The sequence below is a fragment of the Epinephelus lanceolatus genome, chromosome 12 (assembly GCF_041903045.1).
Source record: "Epinephelus lanceolatus isolate andai-2023 chromosome 12, ASM4190304v1, whole genome shotgun sequence".
NCBI lineage: Eukaryota > Metazoa > Chordata > Actinopteri > Perciformes > Serranidae > Epinephelus > Epinephelus lanceolatus.
Window position 1 is genome coordinate 31,202,219 of NC_135745.1, and position 19,140 is coordinate 31,221,358.

The 19,140-nt window shown below is 41.1% G+C and overlaps 1 protein-coding gene across 1 annotated transcript; it reads right to left on the reverse strand.

The window, feature by feature from the left end:
• Nucleotides 1-894: 894 nt before the first annotated feature.
• Nucleotides 895-16,596, reverse strand: mbd3a (methyl-CpG binding domain protein 3a). Its single transcript, XM_033651452.2, has 7 exons — nt 16,428-16,596; nt 12,871-13,036; nt 10,241-10,378; nt 9,847-9,937; nt 9,574-9,751; nt 3,700-3,858; nt 895-1,828 (listed from the first exon to the last, which is right to left on the reverse strand). The coding sequence occupies exons 1-6, from the start codon at nt 16,439-16,441 to the stop codon at nt 3,705-3,707; spliced, it is 741 nt and encodes a 246-aa protein (XP_033507343.1). The 5' UTR covers nt 16,442-16,596; the 3' UTR covers nt 895-1,828; nt 3,700-3,704.
• Between the last annotated feature and the right edge of the window lie 2,544 nt (nt 16,597-19,140).

Genomic DNA, 19,140 nt, shown 5'->3' on the forward strand with positions numbered 1-19,140 from the left:
TGGACCCAGTAAAAAACAGACAATCCACTGGCTGTATGTGGGTCTAGCAAAATGACAATATCACAGAGGCTCTTGAAGAGTCCAATGATCAGTACGTTGGAGAGTCAAAAGGTGTGGCAAATCAACTCCGACTGGTCGTGTCAGAAAACAGATCAGCATCTGGGCATGTTTTTTTATTCGTTGTAGATCTAACCTTAAGAATAATCCAGTAAGTCTTACTGGACGATCCCAACTCGTCAAGACGTGCCATTTCCAGCGTGTAAATAGTTAGCTTGAAGGCTGTTTCCCTTGGCGAAGCGGACTTGGTAATGCGCGATAGTGGAAGGACGGGAGAATGTCGGCTGAAATCAGTGGCCGAATGTCAGGCTCATAGCCACAGTCGACATCTGGTGAGTCACACTAATAGATTAGTTAATTGAAAGAAAATGAATAGCCGACCATTTTGATAATTAATCGTTTGTCATTTTTCAAGCAAAACTGTTAAAAAATTGACGGTTCAAGCTTCTTAAACGTGAGAATTCACTGCCTTTCTTTGTCATTTATGACAGTAAATGAAGAATTGGGTTTTTGGGTTTTGGATTGTTCATTGGATAAAAAATTGAAGAAGTCACTTTGGGTTCTGGCATTTTTCACAATGTTTGACATTTTATAGACTATACAATAATCGTGAAAATAATCGGCTAGTCAATAATCAGATAAGTCAATAATGAAAATAATCGTTAGTTGCAGCCCTGCTGTGGATTTTGGAAAGCAGGAATCATTACAGGGACTAGTAACATCAATATACATACAGGCATGTGAGTATTGTTTTAAGATAGACTTGAACAATGTGAGTCAATGTGAGACCATAAAACCTCCTGGAGTTCTGAATAACGACCAAGCAAAAAACATCAGTCATGAAAGAGCTGCATTTATTTGACAGTGGTACAGAGACAAATAATGAATCTTGTAATGAGGTACAGTACATCTTGTTATGAGGTACATCAGTGTTGTGTCTGAATCTTCTGAGGGTACGCACCTTTTCTGTTAATGTTTAAACTCAAATGTAGCTGTTGAAGCAGTACTGGTCATTCTTTCAAATGAATACCGAGCGTTAAACTTCTAAACCATGTACACTCAGGATATGGTGAGAAGTAACACTGTGCTGAACTGTTAAACCTGTAATCAAACTAAATTTTTATATTCACAGCCTCAGCGTGCTGCGTGCATGTAAACATACTGCACCGTTTCTATGCTTCCGAACATGAACACACTACCTACAGTGCCAGAGTAAAATATAAAAGAGCAACATGTTAAAAAGAAACACACTTTAAGACATCAACATGAACTGATACATTCAACACACACACACACACACACACACACACACACACTTCAGTCGCACACACACACGCAACAGGTTTGTGTTTTAACTTTGAGCTTGAACAGCTGTTAAATGTAACACTGCATTGTATAGAGCATCATCCAGAACTGTCATAAACTGCTGTAGGAACAGTAATTTCCTTTGACTCCCTATTGTGTCAATGGCGAAATGGTGATGTCATTGTTTCCTGAAAACACTAAACAACATAGAGTCTAAAGAAAGTCGGCATACATTAGTATAGTAAAGGTAAAAACAAACTGAGAACCCAAAGCACCCTTTCAGGATTACACCGTCACATGTAAAAAAAAAAAACACAAATAAAAGAAAACAGTCTTTGAGTGGGTAAACAGAAGCTGCAGAGTATCTGCATGTAGGGTCTATCTCTGGTGAAAGTGTATAAAAATCTTCATGGAGCCAATTATTTGAAACTGAGGAGTTTACCTGCAAACTTCATGTCAAACAAACCTGTGGGAGAGACGGGAAGAGACATGTTAGAAGACTCTGAAGAGACTTTAAGATCAAGTGTGTAGGATTTAGAGGCATCTATTGGCAGGAATTGTGTATTATATTGAAAACAATAACAATAAGAATCGTATTTTTGTAAACTTGGAATGAGCAGTTCATATCTACATACTGAGCAGGTCCTTGTACAGGCTCCCAGGAAGTGTGCCAATTTTTGTAATGGCCTAACAGTGTTGTTACATCCATCACATGATGCCCCACAGCCCCCAAACACCTTTTCCCATTGACTTAAATGGCGTAAGAGATGTGTGAAAATCAGTGGTTACACTTTTGAGCATCACGATCTTGAAATGAATCAGTTCACCACCAGAATTTTATCTATTTGGCCCGATAATATTTGTCAAGCCTAGCAGAGCATCATGATTAAATTATTTTATGCTCATTCAAGTTAACGGAGCGCTAAACCGATAATAGCATTGACCATTTTGGCTTCATGCGCTACAGAGCAACTTCTATAGGAACGGACAGCCCCAGTTCTCTTTATATATCTTCTTCCATGGAGTCCACCATGTTGTTTTTACAGTATCCCAGAAAAGAAAAATCAAACGCTTGGTTTAGACAGGGCTGCTTGTGTTTTCAGCCACTGCTGGATGCCACTAAATCCTCCACATTAGACCTTTAAATCTGACACCCGCTCACATCTGAAGACACGGGGCCTCATTCACTAATATGTGCGGAGAAATGCTCTTACTTTGCCCACAAAGTTAGGGTGCGTTTAAAATTACCCTTGGATTCATGATGCAGTGGAATGGCCAATTTTGTTCTTACCACTGTGCATACATTAGTGAATCAGAATCATTCTAAACTGACAAGCGCGTGTCCGCTATTTGCATTTCCACTTCATTGCTGCTGCAGGGAGTTACATAGCTGCAGCAAATCTTGTCAGTCTTTGCAGTCATAAACAGCTGGTAAGCCATCCGTCACTCTTCAAACATGTCATGTCGATCAGAATCTTTTATACCCCGCACGCCTGTTAACAGAGTGGGATCTTGCAGGGTCACTATTTCCAAGTCTACATCTAGATTCTATTTTAAATTATAACCCAGCCCCAAAATATTGAACCCAACTCACTTTAGCGACACATTAATTCCTGATGTGTCTACAAAAACACGTAACTCTAGAAACAGGAGGTAAAAGGTGTCATATGTCGACAGTGTACTTGTCAATGCAGCATCAATACAACTGTATTCGCATACAAACGTTACATTTTGGATTTGTCGCCTCAACTCACTGCCAGCCCCCATTGGTTGGCTGCGCTACTTTAGTGGGAGGAGACGGTGGGAATGAGAGGCAAACTGCTTCAAAAACAAGATTTTTCAATAAAAACAGCACTGACTGGTGCATCAGATACACACTGAATTAAACGCTCCGCCAGTTTCTCCTCCTTTTCACAGTTAAAGACGATCTGGATTTGTTCACGTTCTTGCGCGTCCCCTCCATTTTAACGGTCTACCTGGTTTGCTGCTCCTTGTTTGGAGCTCAGCTATTGGTTGTTGAAAATGTTCACGCCATTGAATTCCATTATTTGCATGAGCCAAGACTAAAAACTTAGGATAATATTAAACATGTTTAAATTTGTCGGAACGTCAAGACAAGAAAAAGACTGACTTAAGACAGCTTGGACTGAGTTTTATGATCTCCCTTACACCGAACAATCGACAACTCTATGAAAACGATACTGCTTTAAAAGTCATTTGGTGTTAGGCCTGCGTCACATGTGCCGCAGTTCATAACTATGTAAGACAATCAAAGGGCAGTGAATGATGAACCAGTAGAAAAGCACTGAGTGGAACCAGTGCTGCAGTTTTGTGTACCTTGGCTATAATTCCTCCTTCTCCACCTGCTCAACCTTCTCCTCCACTTTGTTGGCTGCTGCTGCGTCTGCAGCGGTGTCCTCTATATGAGCCAACATATCAGCTGTGAGGGCTTCCTCCAGCCGCCTCCTCACATTCTGCACCAGGTCTTCCTGCTTCCTGAGACGCACAGACAAGGAAAAAATAAAACACTGATGAAAACAAACCTTTCATGGAAAAGACTTGATGATGACGACAAAGAGGATTTCACAGAAGCTGTAACGTGTAGTGCAGTCTCAGCCCGTACAGATCTGGCATGAGTGAAGGACTGTCCCCCTGATCTCGTCTCTGTGCTCATCACACACTGAGCTCCACAGGCTCTCAGCATCAACAAAGGAAAGCATCAGTACAGTAGCTGTTGTGTAACGTATCAGAATCTGCCACAGTCATTCATTCAGTTAGACTATGTGCACAATGGAGAGTGAGATTACTCAGTATAAGATGAGCAACACAGTGCGACTCACTCAGGGTTCCTGCAGCTTAAGACGAGTTACATTTAAGACTTTTTGTAATGCCACCTGAATTGGTTGCACATAACTGGGAAATACCTGCAGTCTGTTGGTGAATTTGCTGGCGATTCTGTGTTTATCACTTTGTCTCGATTCCCACTGTGCAATTTGAAAAACTTTCTTGCATAAAATACGTCGAGCCTTGTATTCACTACCTTCTACTGGTTTTAGACATGCCGCAACATCTTGGTTAAATCTCCAATTTTCATTGAATTTTGAATTCCCTGTGTCGTCCAGAGTACAGTGACGGTTAGCTAGCAGACAGTGGATCCTCTGCTCTGAGTATCCCGGACAGAAACAAAATATGAGTGTTGCTGATTTTACTATCCTGATGTGGTGACGTTAATGTGAGAGGCATTTAGGGAAAATAAAAATGAAAAAAGATGGAAAAAATAGATTCTGACAGCATTTTACAGGAAAATCCAAAGAACAACGATTCATAAAACCCTTCTTCCCATGTCTTAGAATTTTTAAGACTTTTGAAATATTGCAATAAGACATTTTAATACCAATTAAGGCCTTATTTTTGAATTATGGATTTCAAAGCCCTTTAAATATTTTTAAGGATCCATGGGAACCAGGGGGCTTAACTGGGGATTCTTGATCTCCCTGTCCCAACAGCATATTCACCTCACTGGTGGAGTAAAATCCACTACACCGAGAATGTCACAAGTCCAGCCCAGGAGCCAATTATGGCCTGCGGACTGATTTTAAACAGCCTTTGGCTTGACTTTTAAAATATACTATATGTGGCCCACCACACAATACTGGTTAATCAAGCAAGATCACTTTGCATTTTTTCCCTTCATACAGTTTGTAGAAACGCATCAAGTAGGAACTCCGCAGAACTCATGTTTTCATAAACAGATGGTAAACAAGCACAGGAATGGTTAGCAAACAGCGGACATTTCCTGACAGGTAGCAGACATGGCCATAGCAAGAAAGCGTAAAGTCGACGGTGAGGACTGCTGCTATGGAAAGTTGAATACATTGTTATTGCAGGAGGAACAGTCGCATTTGTCTCGTTTGTGATTTCTATTTTTTAATAACCCATTTGATGTGTGAAGCAGCTGCCGCCAGGTATTTTTCACATGATCTAATCTGACCCCCACTCAAAAAACGTTTGGACACCCCTGCACTAAACAAACACAGCAGAGTGAGTCAGTCTCAACACTTAACTACAGAACACAGTGTATTGTGTAACCTATCATAAAGCAGACGTAGGTGAAACATCAGGAGACTATTAACAGTTTAAAAGTATCTCAGAATAAATAATAACTGTGTTGACCAAATCTACATGCTGACAGCTATGAGTGAAAAGCACTGAGATGTAGAAGACAGCAGCTTCCTCCTCACAGTGTTCGAACAGAAATACACTTTACAGTAGAAGCAGTGACAAAAACTCGATACCAGCTTGGTAGCTATTTAAGTTGACTGCAGCACATTTGAAGCAGAGTGCTCTGTCTCAGGCAGAAGACACATGTACACTCTATACGTAACACCAATTACAAGTGTTCAAAAACTTAACATGATTATTAAAAACGAACAATAGGTTTTACATCTAGAGTCAAGTCAATTTCCAGTTTTACCGGTCTGGTCTGATGTACGTACGAGTTTAAACCCATCTGATTTAAATGCAAACAGGCTGAACCTGCGTTTGTCTTGATGGCACATTCTGAAAAATTAAAAAGTTGTCTACATCAGCAACTTGTGCCAACGGCGTCACAGCCCAAGAAAGAGAAAAATGTACAGACAGCAGGAACACAAGGCAAAGAGGAAAGGATGATTGACTTTGTTCCAACCATCGTAGCATGTGCTTGATGGTTTGAGAGAAGCGCTCCCTAACACCATCTTGCTTCTGGGTGTCATAGTAGCCATTCCAGCAGTCTGTAGCATCATCAAGCAGGTGAGCTGGAGTTGCTACGCCTACACCGATAGCATCACGGTGATAAATCCATTTGTACTGCATTAGTTACACACAATAAGACAACGTGATTTAAATATTATTTTTGTTTATAAACGGACTAACGTGGCCGCTGCCAGTGTCTGAGAGGACTGAGAGGACTTACTGCCGAGCCGAAGCAGGACACCAACAGCAGAGGTGGTAACAGAGCCAAGTCTCTTTATTTTCTACTCTGAAGCGGCTGCTGGGTCAAGTAAGACACCTAAGGCCCGTTTCCACTGAAGTAGTTCCTGGTACTATTTGGGGGACAGGAACTACTACAGGAACGTCCTCTCGCTCAGCCCTCTCAACCGCCGTGTCTCCACCACAGTCTATATATGGTCTCCACTGAGAAGGTCTCCACTGAGAGAGCGGAGTAGGAGGAAGGTTCCTGTAAAGTTACCGGGCTCTGGATGTGATGTAATTGTTGCACAACCATTTTGACCGGGGCGACGTAGTGGCGTAGGGACGCTGTTAGCTGTTAGCCGATAGCCGATAGCGGTGTCTGTAATAACTCACTAAACTCACAAAGTGGCCCGTGAAAAAAATATTTTTTCAGCAGATGTCTTAGTTACAACATGATTGCGCTAACTGGAGTAGTTTCATGTCGTTTCCGACAACGGGAGGCTTTTAACAGATGATGTCCTGATGTTAGCTTTGCTGCTGCTGTTAAATGTCCCTGTCAGGTGATGCTTTCTAGACATCGTGATTTCCCAAAACTGAATAAATACCACACATCACAACACAAAACTGCTTTGCTAGCTCAATCATGTTGTAACTAAGATATCCGCCGGAAAAAATATGTTTTTTCACGGACCAGTTCTTGAGTTTGTTTACATGGCCGTGGAAGCAAGCTAACTCTCGTCTGCCAAGTTTTAAAAATGCCAGCTATTTTGTTGCTTTCTGTTGACGTCACATTCTGCCTTGAGGAGTCTTTCGGGGCCGTTCTGAGTACCTACCCTGAGGCAGGGACTTGTTTAGCCCCTGTAAAAGCTCCGGAACTCTGTCCTTCGGGGGTGGTTCCTGCGGTGGAGACACGCACCAATGGCCCCGGCCCCGTAAATTTACCCCGAAGTTCCTGCGGTGGAAACGGGCCTCTAGTGGTAAAATTCGGTACACCGATAAAGTCGCTGTTCAGCTTAGAGTCAAACCGCTTTGAACATTTTTACACCACTCCAACCCTACTACACAAACACAGCAGAGTAAGTAAGTCTCAACATTTAACTACAATGTATTATGTACGTGTACTTTTGTCTCATTTACAGAATAATTTTCAGCTGACACGTAGGTGAGGCATCAAAACATTATGAGACTAATAACAGTTTTATAAGTGAGGAAGGCTCAGTCTTATCTAAGGGTTCAGTATGGGGGCTGATTTTTACCTGCTCGGGACTGGCTATACTTAGCTAGCAACAAACAGCCAATAGGAGTCATTTATTAATGTAGCCTAATCCAGACGACAAAATAAACACTCTGCGGAATATGTTTCCTTCAGGTAGGCTAACTCAGGTAAAGGCTGCACAGAGGGCAACAAGCACTGGAGAATACTCTCTTAAAAGGGACAGAAACATTCCCTCCAGACAGCAACACAGCCAAAGAGAGTCCAGACAGGGTTTGTTATTTTATAGTTTTGTAATAAAGTAATTAATAATGTCAACTGTCAGGCATATCTATTGGATTCATTTGAATAACTTTAATAAACTTCAAGTGTGCGCTGTGCAGCTGTATTATCTAGGAAAAGAGAAGTACTGGCTCAGGACAGATAAAAAACATTGTGCAAGATGGTAAATTACTCGGATCAGGGGCAAAAAAAACTTGATCTGGACATCCTTATTTAAAAGTATCGTAGAATAACTGTGTTGAAGAAATCCATATGTCAACAGAGAGGAGTGAAAAGTGTCAAGAAGCCAAAAACAGCAGCTTCCTCCTCACAGTGTTCGAACAGAAATACATTTTACAGAAGGAGCAGTGACAAAAATTCAATACCAGCTTGGTAGCTATTTAAGTTGACTGGAGCACATTTGAAGCAGGGAGCTCTGTCTCAGACAGGAGACACATGTACACTAGGGTTGTGCTTAAAAGACGATCTTAGAGTCGACGATGGTCAGAGTGATCGCCAGTAACCACTTTGGTAATGTCAAAATGATATTTAGGTTGTTTTCCCATCAATGTATTAAATAATCATTGTCATTAGCTGTAGAAGTACTAAATTAATATTACATTTAATTTGCCCCACAATAGTTTCACATTGGCATCCCCTGCATATAACCGACACTTGCAACACTGATGAGTGTGCGGGTATGCACACCAACACACTCTGACCAACTGACCGTGCGACGCTGTCCTCAGTGCTGAATGGAGCAGAGGAGAGATAGACAAAACATATAGCTTTGCTTCAGCTGCTTGCAAGGAAGAGAGACTCTGACACTGTTGTTAATTATGACGTAAATTTTAGCAGTCATCAGCCAGTGGTTAAAAGTGTTCCCGAATTTTATTATTTAGCATCTTGGAATAAGAATAAGGGTGCTTTCAGACCTAGAGTTGTCTTGCTTTGGTCTGAATCAGGGACAAAATTAGTCCCTGATTCAGACCAAAGCACTCCAGGGTTGTTTTGGTGCACATCTGAGTGCGATTGCTGTGTTCACACCTGCCCAAACGAACCACACTTAGGGGGCAAACAAACTTGAGTTTGATTGAACCAAACCGAACAGGGCAGGTGTGACAGCACCCTAAGAAAAAGAGGAATACATATTTTAACTCCAGCAGACTATGAGGAGGAGGGAGGGAGGCCAAGCTGTAGGCTTGGGCTGCACCAGGGGCCTCAGCCAGCTGTCCTCCCCTCTCTGGCCCACACACCCCTGGGTCCTGGACGCTTAAGCAAGGTGGAATGGGTGACAGCTGAGTACCCTGCCGCAGCGGAGAAGGGCAAGTTGCACCCCATCCATTCCCCAAGCTACACCTCAAACCCCAGCTAGAGCATCCCACTGGACTTCCACATAGAGACAAGGTGTCCATTGGTAGCTATGTCTGACTTATGCAGGCCCAATGGGCACCCCTCTCCAACCCTGGAGGGTGTGAAAAGAAGGGAGAAAGGGGAGCGCCAACTGGAGGTCAAAGTAGACTTTAAGATTTGCAGGGCTTGGCTTATATACGATGTGCAGTGCCAGAAACAGATTATTATAACGAGAAGAAAAAAGGTGTGAAAATTTGTCTTAAATTAGAGGAAATACGGGAGAATAGTGACCCTGGGAGGAAACCAGGAGTCTCAGGAAAATACATATGGGTTGGCAAACATTTGACACCTTGCCACCAGCGATGGATTCAGCCTAATTCCAGTTTCCAGTTTTCATGATTTGATTAACCCTGCAGTAGGGAACACTTTACCTGATGTCATCATCAGTCACTACGAAGGCTTTGCAGAGAGGCTGTGTCGTGTTGAGCCACACTCCGGGATTTTTCTCCACTGCAGCAGTGAGCTGTCCAGTGACGGGCGCGGGGCTGGTGTGCAGAGCGCTGGCGATGGCAGAAAGCAACGTTTTATCTGAACACGCAGGACCAACACCTGGGCAGAGGACAGCAGAGAAGCATAAGTCAAGCTTCTACAATAAACCAGCTTTGAATCACAGACAGCTGTCATATTTGTTCAGTTACACTCACCCTGTAAGCCTTTGGGAAGGTCCATAGTTTTCACCAGCTCGTCTGCGATATCAAACGCATTTAACCCGCTGAGCTTCCTCTCCCAGAACAGCTGGAGATTAACACAAACCAAGTTTTAGGTACAACTGCACACAAACTGAACATATGCATCATTTTAAGGACACTGAACAAGGTTTCAACGACCTGTCAGCACTTTCTAGATAACAGCAAAGCCAGAGAGACATAAGAGAACATCAGGTTTTATCTTGGTCAGCTATGCAAAACATTTCAACTGCTGACAGGATCAGTAAGTTCTTTTTACTCACTTGCCTTTCTATTGTATTGATGGTGGAGTTATAGTTTCCTGAAAAGTATAGAGTGTCTAACTGTGCATGTTTTCTGCCCTGTGACTTACTTGTTTGGGTTGGTCCACAGCCTTCTGCGGGTCTGTCTTCACCTTGTTGTTGGGATGATTTGTCACCTTGGTCACTGGTTGTTTGAAGATGGATGCCGTCTGTCGAACTGGTAGTGTTGTGTTTAAGTCAGGCTTGGCCTTTAGGAGAGACAACAACATGACTGACTGTCCAAAATTCTGATGACCAGCTCTGACCAGTTCTCTCTCATAATCAAATACAACTGTTACATTGTGACATTTGTGATGGGCCAGTTATCTGGAAAAGGCCAAGGAAATGAGGAGGAGCTCTTTATTGAGATGGTGTGTGAATGATTGGTGGTTCCTTGTGTGAAGAGCTCATTTTTGAGAAACACTTATATCCACTGATGAGTTCAAGGGCATCATAAAGAATGTGGTGACAGAGACATGTGCTTGATTTTCTTGAGAGGCTTCTGTGTTTGAATAGTTGTTGTTTTATTGTGGATTTTTGTATTATATGTCGTATTTGTTGTATTTTATGTGTTCTGATTGGCTGCTACCTCGGCCAGGTCTCTCTTGCAAGAGATTTTCACTGTCAATGGGACTTCCTGGTTAAATAAAGATAAATAAATTTGGTTTTGCGTGTGCAATGACCAGAAGGTCGCTGTTGAAAAGATGGTGTCTGAATGACTGATTGTGAGAAGTTACCAGAGTTGCCAACTTGGCAACTTTCTTGCTATATCTAGTGACTTTTCAAATTCAGACCCTCTTAGAAACTTTATTTCTAAAAAAGCAACTATCGACAGATTCAGCAACTTCTTCAGACCATCAGAGAAAACATTAGAGAATACATTATATTTTAATTATTCCTATGCATGTCAGTGCGGTCTCTCCTCCTCTCTCCTCTTGCACCATGCATTAGATATGGGGCAGGCAGGAGGAGACGAGACACTACTCGCCATGGGAGTTAAAGTGAGTTTCTATGGTTACGTTGATGCGCTCACTCTCTGGCTTGGAAGCGAGAGACAGTAGCGCACTATAGACTAAGCACCACAGCTCTTAATGCCATTCAAATTTTCTGTAGAAAATATTTCTCTTGAATCTAATTCAGCAAATTTTAATGCTTACATTGATGCACCATGACCTCACTGATATGTGAATGAGCGTATGACGACTGTTGGAGCTATTGAACCTACTTTCAATGGAACAGAGTTGGCAACACTGAAAGTTACTGCACAAATCTACATATTTGTTTGACTGCGTTAATGTCAGTGTTGTCAGTACCAAACAGGCGGTACTGTTGCATCCCTTACTTCATTCTTAAAAGTGTGAAGAGACAATGTAAACGTTACAACAACCTGGTGTAACTATTATGATGCAAGAGCAGTTTAGAGGGAGAATTCTCTCAAGTTGAACAGCAGATAAAAGGCTTAACTGATGTCAGTTTTACAAAGTACATTTCCTTGTATCGCAGTCATCAGTCAATCATAAAACAATTTCTGTGGGAGAGGTTTAAGAGCGAGGAAGGCAACAACCCTCTGAAGTAGCTACAGAGTTTCTCTGCGAGGATTAAGAGTCTAGATGTGTCCAAAATCTCCCTTTATTCACTGCCTTGTACATTATATTTACCATCAAAATTCTATCATAAGATAGTGTCAGAAAGCTACACTGATGCTACAGTAATCTACTGAATGTTTATTATATAGGTCATAGGTCAAGTGTTGCCCAGGCTGGTTCAACTGTATGGCACAGTTGCAAAGAAAGCCACAGTTAGAGGAAAAAAAAAGTCTCATGACACACTAACTAGTGTTTGCCAGAGGGCACGTGGACTCTGAAACAAAGTGAGAGAAGGTTTTATGGTTTAATGAGGCACAACTGAGCCTTTTGGCCGCACTGATTATCATTCCCACTATGTTTTGGGTTCAGGACAACACTTCAAATGTGTCATGGAGTGACTAATTTAACCTGCTTCCTCAATAGCTTCCACTTAAGCTTGGTGTGGTGACACCAGCATTACGACAGGAGTGGAAATATATGGAAAATGCACATGTAATGACAGTGAGAACTTATTTTTCTTGATGTGTATCAGGTTGTTTGGGGTGTTTTGTACATAGATACCTCCAGAATGTTCTTTACACTAAAAGAAAAGGATAAAATTTGGAGCTGCAGTTATTTATAGGTTATTATGCAATGGTTTTACTGGTGCAGCCCACTCGAGATCAAATCAGTCTGTACGTGGCCTATGAACTGAAATGAGTTTGACACCTCTGGCCTAAATTAATCCAAATGTGTGGCAGGTCCCTGTGTAACCTGAGCTGGAGCAGGTTTGCGAGGAATGCTGGAGAAAAACTGCCTTGTCAAGATGTACGGAGCAGACACAAACCTACTCACATAAACTCAGGGCTGTAATTACTGTCAAATGTGCCTCCGCTGATCCCTCTGGAACACTTGAATATTAAAGTCTCCTGCTGTGTTGGTCAGTGTCAGAAAGTCTTATTAAAAATGCTTTGATTGAATGATGTGAAATAATAACATCCTAACCTTCAGGGGAGGTGAATGTGTTTTATGGGCATTGGTGTCCAGAGATCACTGAAAAAGCACCGTGTCCATTCTGTTTTAGCACCGCTCAGTCATTTATGCTTCATAAATACCAACACCAAACACAGTCTCACCCTGATCTGATGGTTGATGTCATAGAGATGCTTGTGCCTGCTGCGCTGCACTTTGGTCAGGAGCGACCATCCACCCCGGGAGTGGCTGGCATTCACATCTGTGTGAAGGTTGCTGCCCAGAGTGCGGACGATCTGGGGCTTGTTGAGAATGCGCTTAACAGGAACACTGGAAGGAAAAACAGAAAACTCACCAACACAAGATTTACCTCGTCGATAACTGAGGCATTAAAGGGACAGTTCACTCCAAAAATTCTTCCTCTGCATTGTCTTGATATGTTGTTAAAGTATCAGTATGAGTGTTGGAGGTATCAGCTATAAAGATGTCTGCCTTCCCTCGAATATAATGGAACTAGATGGCACTCAGCTTGAGGTGCTCAAAGAAAAAATACATTTGAAAAACTCAATAGCAATGTCTCTTTCCAAAAATCATGACCCAGTTACTCAAGATAATCCACAGACCTTGTTGTGAGCAGTTTGACGCAGGACGTATTTTCTGCCTACTGCTAGCTCGCCTAGCACCCCTGAGCTAACTAACGTTACAGCTCAGCCGAGGAGGATGCCATTAATGTTTACACCTCATTCTGTCAGGTGCCTCTCGTCCATGAGAAGATGGACACTTCCTTCTGTGCAGTGATACAGTTGGCAGGTGTAGTTAGGTAGAAAGAAAATAGTTCCTACATGAAACTGCTCACAGCCAGGCCCCCGGGAAGTATGCCAAGCTCTGAAGCCAATTTTCATAGTGGCCAGAAATGGAACGACACCGTCAAGTGATGTCATTGGGCCCAAAAAGACTTTTCCCCATAGACTTATGTTGTGAAGAGGCATGTAGATACATATTTTGAGCAGCACAACCCCCGCAAATTGACTTGTTTTACTATCGGGATTAGATCCATTTGGTCTGATAACATCTGGAGAGTCAAGAGGAGCCACACCATTAAATAATTTTATCTCCATTTAAGTTAGTTGAGCGCTAAACATGAATCACTGGCTCTGCCAATAGAAGTCTCTAGTGCACTTGTTCTATGGATGCATACAGTGCCCATCATCTGGGTTGATTGTGTCTGGCTTCATGAGCCACTGATGGCCCCTTTGCAGCAAATAAGCTCTGGTTCTTGAACTGGTTCCATTCAGGATTTTTTTTAACCTTGGTGCTTTCTAGCAAACCAGCCTGCATTCCCACCAGGTTTGCATGGAATCATTGTAGTTAAGGATCTGTCATCAACAGAGGGTGTTGCACAAAGTACAATGTATTTAAACAGTAGTAGCAAAATTGTGGATCACATTGATTATCTGCAAACATCCGTTCTGTTATTACAGATACTTGTTTTTACCTAACAAAATAAGCCTGAACCAACTATTAATGAGACCACTGCACACTCTCTTGTGTGGTGATTTCTTACTTGTCTTCTCCATCCTCTCTTCCATCCTGTAGAATATAACACGCCCACTATTGATGTCACAGTTCTAGTCAAGGAAAACCTGCCATTTTTGGTTTGAGCCGGGAACCAACTTCTCAGATTCTAACTGATTTAGTTTTGGTCAAAATGCTCTCAGCGGTTCAAAATTAGGTGCAGGATCTAGAGTTGCAACAGTATGAGATTTTCACCTGAGAAAATATTGCAGTTCCACAGTATCACAGTATTACTGTTGTTATCAGTCAGAATGACCCTAAGAGGAATGAAAACTGAGGATTATTGTTGGTTTTGTTATCATAATTGAAACCTGAAATCATTTTGTTAATGGAAGTAGGGATGGGCAAACAATCAAAATTCATTATTCGATCATCAAAAAAATTAACGATCAATTATCGATTAATTGATAAGCGAGTATTTCAAAAGAGAGAAAACAAAAGAGTGCAGTGCAGACTGTTGCCGCAAGAGAGCGCAGATGCCCCAGTTTTGAGCTTCAACCCCCCAGGCCAAAGAGGAAGAATGGCACGCATGCGCAGTTCACCCCTGGGTGTTTACAACCGTTGCCAGCCAGAGTTATAGGCTTCAGTTTTCAGAAAAACCTCCGTCTTTCAATGGCGTAGTGTTTTCAAAGGCCTCAAGGGAAGCCGCCGAGGCTTTGGAGAGCGATGAGAGCTTCCGTCTGTTTCTGATTTTTTGCCTGGCATAGGTCCGGCGGGGGTCTCGTAGGCCCGTCGAGCCGCCGTGCTCGCCGGGCGGAAGGGTCTCGTTGGCATGGCGACTTGCCGGGCGGGGGGTCTCGTTGGCACGGCAGCTTGCCGGACCTATGCCAGGCATTGTAGGGTAAACACTGCGACTATCGATCAAAATTATTTGTGATCGATCAAAAGCCTTAACAATCGATCATCGATAATCGAAAATTGATGCCCATACCTAAATGGAAGTATGAAAAAAAAGTCTCCACTTAGAAAATAACGAAAATAAAGGAGAGATTCAACATGCAGTTGCATTTTTTTTTCCCAATATAGGAACAGAAACAGAGCCAGTTCCATATCGTTGGAAAAGGGGTATGAGCAACTTTCAAAAGAATGAATGGCGTCCTGCTTCCTAGCTTTATCCAGTTCTACATACAACAACAAGGTCTGTGGATTACCATGAGTAACTGGGTCATAATATCTGGAAGGAGACATTGCTGTTGAGTTTTTTTCAAATGTATTTTTGGCGCTCTGAGCACCACGAGCTGAGTGCCATCTAGTTCCATTATATTTTAAAGACGTGACATCTCTACGGCCGATATCTCCAACACTCTGCAACACACACCAAAACAATATAGACGGTTAAAGAGTACTACAGGTGAGAGGAAAAATATGTGTTTTGTATTTTGGGGTGAACTGTCCCTTTAAAGCAGTTATGGCTCTCATACATGACCTCTGTCAGGCTGATGGGGCACAGCTTTATGAGGTCACCAAGCTTCATGTTATCACTAACAATGATCAAAAGGTATAAGCTGTTCCACCCTAACAGGTGTAATCACAAGGAGTACGAAGTGTCAGGTACATGTGTGCACGCGCACAGGTGGTGTAACATCCACAGTGAGTGAAAGCACCTGTGTGATGATCTTTAGGTGAGTAGGTGGAGCCTTAGAGTTGAGAGCTACAGCTCTGTAACTGTAACACAACAGCCTGCTGCCTGTACAAGCTGTGGTCACAGTGAGTCATATAAGAGACTTACAGGCAGCACTGAACTACACGAGGCAGCATGTCCTTCACATACAAGTTAAAACAAGCTAACAGAGCCGCAGCTGAGGGTTTCACACCGTGTGTTAGTGGAGCTGTGTCGGGCCCAACGCGCCGCAAATCAAGCGTGTGTAAACAATGAAAGTTAGCTAGCTAATCAAGCTAGCGGCGTCGCTAACGACAACGGACCAGCGTATCAATTACTATTGTTCGAAGTTGCTACTTTACAAAGCTAATGAACTAAAAACGATATGAAGCATTCGTTGAGCTAACGAAACAAAAGAGTAAATAACAATAACTTGATCGTTTGCGAAGTGTTCAAGTGTGCAAGACGCATGTATGCATGCGTGTATTTCCTGCAGAGAAACTTTCATTTTAACAACTCCTTCGCCGGAACATTTAAGAGTCTCACCCTTTTCTCTCCATGCTCTCGGCTGTCTTGGTTTTCTTGTCTTTGATTCTGGCTTGTGAAACGATAAGTAGCCAGCTAGCTGCCTTTTGTTGCAGTCATAATTTTCCACCGAGTCTGTTTGTTATCGATCCCCGCTGGCTGTCTGTCTCCCGTCAGGACCTCCGACACTACAGATCACTCCGCCACACTACTGTAAAATAGTCCGCGCCAGGTTTTTCTATGTATTTTTGTACACACACATCTAAATCTACTAGTTCAACTTGAAAAATAAAAAAAGGTGATAATTAACATGCATTTTTCAAGTAGTTCCAACCCTGGCATTGTTATATGTCTTTTATAATCTGACTAAGTCAATTAGTTTAGTACAGCCAACATGATTTGCTTTGACCTAAAAAACTTTAAGTTGAACCAACATAATATGTATCCAAATGTTGTGTTGCTAATTAGAGGTCAAATTGTTTCATTTAAGATATTCTGACTTGTTTATTATTTTTACCTGAACTAACATATATCAAAATCTTTCTCTCTCTCCCTCTCCCTATACATATATATATATATATATATATATATATATATACACATACACACATATATGTACATATCTATTTATATATACGTACTTATATATTTATGTTTATACACATATACATTAGAGATGCGCGGATAGACCCGCACCCAACCCACGCCAAACATTAAGTTATTGTATTTACATTTAAAGTATGTCCAGCCGTTCGTGCTCATTTGCTTTTCATATAGGCGCATTTTCTTGACTTAAACAATTAAAAGAGTATAGGCTACTTTCGAATGTGGTCACATTTCTAATGTAAAAATTACTCTAGCCTAATATTGTTTGGTCTGTTGCAATAATAAAAGTCTTTGAAGTAAGTCAAGTCCTCTTGTGCCCTGTTTTACGGAGTGTGCGGTCCACCCGCAATCCACCCGAAATGAATTACAATGTAAATTTTTATTGGCCCACCCATCTGCGGATTGTGGATATCCGCCGATGTCGCGGATATATCCGCAAGATTTGCATCTCTAATATTCATACACATCTAAATCTACTAGTTCAACTTAAAAAAAATGAGGTGATAATTTTTATTCATTTTTTAAAGTAGTTGCAACTCTGGCATTATTATGTCTTTTATAATCTAAGTTAATTAGTTTAGTACAACCAACACGATTTGCTTTGACCTCGAAAACTTTAAGTTGAGCCAACATAATATTTATCCAGATGTTGTTTGTTGATATTTAGAGGTCAAACTATTTAAGATATTCTGACTTGTTTATTCTAATTCCATCCTACTCAATACTGTCTATAATGTTTTTGATTTTGACCAAGTTCCTAAAATAAGTTGTCAACAGTCAACCTTTATTTTAAATGCTATAAACTAACCCCATCATTTTTTTTCAGAGTGTACATTCTATGTTTGCAACTACTGATTTATATCACTTCATACTTCCTTATATTTTATCCTTTATTTTAACTTGCACTTACATCTAAATTATTTTTGTTTCTACTACTGCGACTTTATTATTTATATATATTTAAATTGCCTTGTTGAAGAGAGTCTGTGACCCAAGATTTTCAGTGTCCATGACTACTCTGCAATTGTTCATTTCAAGATAAATAACTTTAAAGTGCCACATTTGAGTGCAGTTAAGGTACTTTTGTATTTCTACAGTGTAGAGAAATATTGGTACTTTCTAACCCTTGATATTTGTAGCTACTTTCCACACAGAGTAATTGCATGATAAACACTGTATAATAAGAATGCAATATTCATTCCTCTGCGTTAACCTGTTTTTATTCTTATGAGTATTTACAATGCACTTTATTACACTCTAATGTTGTCCTGTCCATGTTGAATGTCTTCTTAGCTACATGTTCTTTACTGCGTCTGGATTTGTGAGTAACATTGTGTTCATTGTATGCTGGTGTATATAGAATGACAATAATAAACTGAATTGAACTCAGGTAACAACACATTCTAAGTTAAACTATGCACAGTAGACTGGCTGACTGGCTACATTAAAATGCTGGTTAGTCAGCTTTTAACACCATCAATGGATCATTCAGCGTGAGTAAAAATATTAATGATATTTAGTATATTTTGCTGATTATATGTATGTACTTTTTATGTAATTTCAATCCTAATACTACCTAATACAGAGTGATGGTGTCATTTTACATTATTGCCTTAGATTTACTTTGAAGGATCGTTCTACAACAAGTACAAGATCTGTGGAAATGCTTTAACTCCGTCGTAACCTTTCGTTAAACTTGACAAAGTATGTTAAGCCTTGTACACACAGACACATCTTCATAATGATTACAGCTGGGTTTGGCACTATTGCACAAGGAAATGTCTCACCGGGAACAGTACGGTACATGTTATCTTATCTTTCATGCAGATAAACAATCCAAACAAGTAGCCACACCATCTAAAATCAAAATTCAAGATAGGAGTTTTAGTATAGGATTACTGTAAAAATTCTATTAGTAGCCTGGGCTATTATTTGCTTAAATTACTGAACTCAACAGGCTTATATTTGGGATAGACGTCTATATGGGACAGACCTTTACAAAGATGAAAAGTACGAGTAACTAGTATGAATATTACTTGTATAAAAACTAGACTTCAAATAACATGAATTATTTATTTGATCTAGCTGCCTGAGACAGTGCATCGAAAACAGAGATAGTTAATGACGC